This window comes from Chaetura pelagica, unplaced genomic scaffold, assembly GCF_000747805.2.
Source record: "Chaetura pelagica isolate M959 unplaced genomic scaffold, ChaPel_1.0 scaffold243, whole genome shotgun sequence".
Lineage (NCBI taxonomy): Eukaryota > Metazoa > Chordata > Aves > Apodiformes > Apodidae > Chaetura > Chaetura pelagica.
The window spans coordinates 219,927-223,911 of NW_009952712.1; the positions used below are offsets into that span (position 1 = coordinate 219,927).

At 50.4% G+C, this 3,985-nt stretch overlaps 1 protein-coding gene across 1 annotated transcript in view; it reads left to right on the forward strand.

Annotated features, from left to right (window-relative positions):
* The window catches only part of CRYZ (crystallin, zeta (quinone reductase)), a 5,970-nt gene extending 4,377 nt beyond the window's left edge, over positions 1-1,593 (forward strand). Inside the window, exons 5-8 of the mRNA XM_009994567.1 lie at positions 326-475; positions 882-983; positions 1,076-1,171; positions 1,432-1,593. Coding sequence (XP_009992869.1) covers positions 326-475; positions 882-983; positions 1,076-1,171; positions 1,432-1,593 — 510 coding nt within the window. The remainder of the gene's footprint in view (positions 1-325; positions 476-881; positions 984-1,075; positions 1,172-1,431) is intronic.
* Positions 1,594-3,985: the final 2,392 nt, after the last annotated feature.

Here is a 3,985-nt window from a genome sequence, read left to right on the forward strand (position 1 = left end):
TCAGCAGGATGTGATTCTGGGAAGAGAGGCATTTCCTTGGCTTTGGATCAAACACACGTCCCAGCTTTAACAGACAATGTTCTACATGGATTTATATCAAATGCTGGCAGCTATTGAAAATCCCACAAAGCCCTGCTATGCCTCTGTAAATAGGTTTTGTTCTTTTAGAGGCTATTTGGCTATCTTTAAGATCCAAATTACTTATTGTGGCTAAAATAAAATGTTACCAGGCAAACTTTTAAAATGGGTTAGCTCCAAGTTGCTGGTAGGATATATAAAATTTAAATAAATTTTCATTTTCTTTCCTTTTTTTTTCCTCTCCCAGGTGGGAATAGCAACATGTCAAATTGCCAGAGCCTGTGGTTTAAAGGTGTTGGGTACAGCAGGAACTGAGGAAGGCATGGATGTGGTTTTGAGGAATGGTGCTCACCAAGCATTTAATCACAGAGAAGCTAATTACACTGATAAAATCAAGGTGAGCACGTGTCAGGGCTGGGTGATGCAGAATGTGTTTTTTACAAACAAAATGTGAACAATTGTTTGCAGAAGTTCCTTAAGGCAGATTCGTGTTGGAGCCTTTTTCATTTCCACTCAAGGAAAGAGTTTTCCAGGCTGGAGGAGCTGAGCTGTCTCCACAGGCCCTGGCATTTTGTCCTTTGGAAGCTCTTGCCTTCCAGCATGTTCTGATGTGGTGGTGGGTCATAATTCAGCAGGTCAGGATGTGCTGAATGCCAGCTGATCAGCTGTCAGCCTTAGTACCAAGGCTGCATGTAAAATTTAAGCAATAAACTGTAAAATATGTTATCTGTAGCATATGAAATAAAGAGTGATGCCCAAGCACTAATTGGAGTGATTAAAATAATGGATTATGTCCTGTTTAGGAATACATAGGGACAGAAGGAGTTAATATAATCATAGAGATGCTCTCTAACGTCAATCTTGCTACTGACTTGCAACTGCTGTCCTGTGCAGGAAGGGTGATGGTGAGTAGCTTTTGTTGCTGACTTGAGTCTGTGCATTTAGCAAGGCAATTAACAGGTGTAACCTGATCCATCTTTCAACTTGTTTGTAACAGGTTGTGGGCTCTAGAGGCCCCATCGAGATAAATCCCAGAGACACCATGAGTAAAGAATCAAGCATAACTGGAGTTAGTCTGTTTCTTGCAACTGAGGTAAGAAACATTCCTATTGTAAGGGGTGTTTTGTTGGCTTGTTCCAACACCTCTCTGTTTCCAGCTAAAAGCTTTTGGAGGGGTGAACGTGTAATTCCAGTGTGAGCAACTTGTCTGTTCATTCCTTTGCATTTTGGTTTCATCTCAGAACATGGTAAAATATTTTTGGGTGGTGAAATCTGGTTTAACACTTCATAAACAGTCAGTACTTTTCAGAACTGTGCAGAGCTTGTGGTGAATGCTGCCTTTGTGACCTGCAGGAGGAGATGCACGAGTGTGCAGCAGCAGTCCTGGATGGCATAGAAGCTGGCTGGCTGAAACCTCTGGTAGGCTCTGAGTATTCTCTGGAGAGAGTAGCCCAGGCTCACCAGGACATCATGCACAGCAGAGGAGCCCAGGGGAAGATGGTGCTCCTTCCATAAAGCCCTTCCCACGGGTCGTGCAGCTCTTCTGACTGCGCCTTTGCCTGCAGGATTTGTTGAATTAGGTTATAGAACAAACTTGTGCTCAGGTCTGACAGTAGCAGCAAATGCTCTCACCTCAGTTAATTACATTTGGTACTTAACAATCTCCTTTTGGTAATAAACAACCTTGCATAGACCAGCAAATAGTTTTTGTAGCTTCTTTGGCTGATTTGGAAATAATAAAATTTCTTGGCTGGTGTGGCCTTGTGATGCAGGGAAAACTAATATCTGAGGTAGGATCTGATACCCTGCTGAGTGGGAGCTGCAGTGAGGGGGTGCAGAGTGCAGCCTGCCTGGGGGCAGACCAGGGTGAATGCAGCTGACCCTGCAGGGAACTGGGGCTCTGGAGGGTCCTTGGCCACAGCATTTGTCCTGCTCATTTTTTGTCACGTAATTGACTTGGTATAAAAGCTTTCACTGCCAAAATAGTTCACTTTCCAGATGACAAGATGGCCAAAGAATCTCTCGAGTGTGAGCTGCTTGGAAGAAGAAGCAATTTCTTTTTGCTCTGCCTGACCCAGTGTCTGAGGTGAAAGCGTCCCAGGTTTTGTTGTGTGTTTGTAAAGAATGGATTCTTTTTACTTTGGCCTTTGGCCAGAGAGTACTGTGTGGAGAGGAGGCTCGTGCTGCCCAGGGCCTCCTGCCTGCTCCGTGCTGCTGCCTTGGAGCTGCTGCCTGGAGATGCCCTGGGGGACACGGGCAGGGTTTGCCACGGGCTTTCACCAGAAGGTGTCAGAGCAGTTCTTCTCATTTTATTGCAGTGCTGCTTCTCTCCACACAGAGTAAGGCAGCAGAACTCGGGCTGCTCTGTGAAGGGATGCAATATAACATGTAATTCCTCAGTTCGTTTTTGATGTATTGTGTAGATGGAAAGGGTTGTTTTCATTCTGGAAAAGCAGTGTGAGTAAAAATACGGTTGTATCAGGGAACACGGGGTGCAGGGAGGAGGGAGGCAGCCGCAGTGGGCACTTCCAGGCTGTGGGCAGGAGATGGGGACTGGAGGGTTCGTGTGCCCTGCTTTGTGTTGCTGGTGGTGTCTGTGTTGCTGGTGTGTGCAGCTGTAGCAGTGTGAGGTCTTGTCGCTGCTGTCACGCTGAAGGGGGGGTTGCTCACAGCTCGGCTACAACAGCCCAAGCCTTGCACACCGGTGTGGGCTGCAGGGGCAGGCTGGGGGTGTTGGTGTCCAGGCTGTGCTCCGGTACAGACGCTGATATCCAGCAGGGGAGAATCATCTTGGCGAGCTAACTTGTCCAGCTGCTGCAGCTGGGTTTCTTAGAGCCTTTCTTTGTCACGTTTCTGGCTAACCTTTCAGGTGATGTGTGCAGTGTGGTCTGTGCCAGCCACCCGGCCAGGGAGCCCGGAGAGAGCCTGGCTCGGCTCCCCTGCAGGACGTGCCATCCCCTTGGCAGAGGGGTGGGTGGAGGAAGAGGGTCACAGACAACTCCCTGAGGCAGAACAGTCAGCTTGTTGATTTTTGAGCCCTGATTGCAGCAGGAGGGTGTCTGAAGCCGTGTTTCCCAGCCCTGGTGCTGCCGTGGGCGAGGCTGGGCAGGCTCACCCTGTGCTGGGCTGGGCACCCAGCACCTGCCACGCTCCCGAGCTGCTGCTGGCCGTGCTGCTGGAGCAGAAAGGGCTGGAGTTGCTCTGAAAAGCAGCCACTCTCGTTGTGCCCAAAGTAAATGCTGTCTAGGCTCCCTAGTCATGAAAGGTATCCCCTCTCCCTTGCAACCGTGTGGTCCCTGTGTGTTCCTGGCTGTGTGTGCTGCAGCAGGATGCAATAAATGGACCAGGCTTTCACTGCAGGGTTAGGAAGAGGAAAAATGAAGAGGATGTTGATGTTCTTGATAGTTGCTTCCTTTATGAAAGACAGTTCAGTAGGACGTGCAGGTAGATGGTGCCACTGAAGGCTTGAGGAGAGTGGGAGCCCCTTAACGTTTGGGTCAGAGAGGGAAGGTGTTCCCTGCTCCTGGTCACCTGCAGCATCTACACTCACCGGGGCTGCACCCGGGGCCCTGGGGGTTGTGCTTCAGCTTGAGCTCACAAGAAATGAAGGCCGAAGGGAAAAACAAGAGCACGGAAAAGTGATTGTGTGTCCTTTGTTTGAGTAACTCCAGAGATGAAGGGCCTGCCTGGAGCCCTCCTGTCGGTGGTGCTGCGGGAGCCGAGAGCGGGACGGCTGAGCCTCCCACACCCCGGGCCGTTCATAGGGCTGTGCGGTGCCAAGGTGCCTTTTCCATCTTCCCTTCTCCCTGGAGCCGGGGGGGCTTCACTGCGGGGCTCAGGGGAGCTGCGTGTCTGCCCCGCTCTGCGGGGGGCTGGGGCGGGACCCCCGGGGCTGGGGCGGGACCCC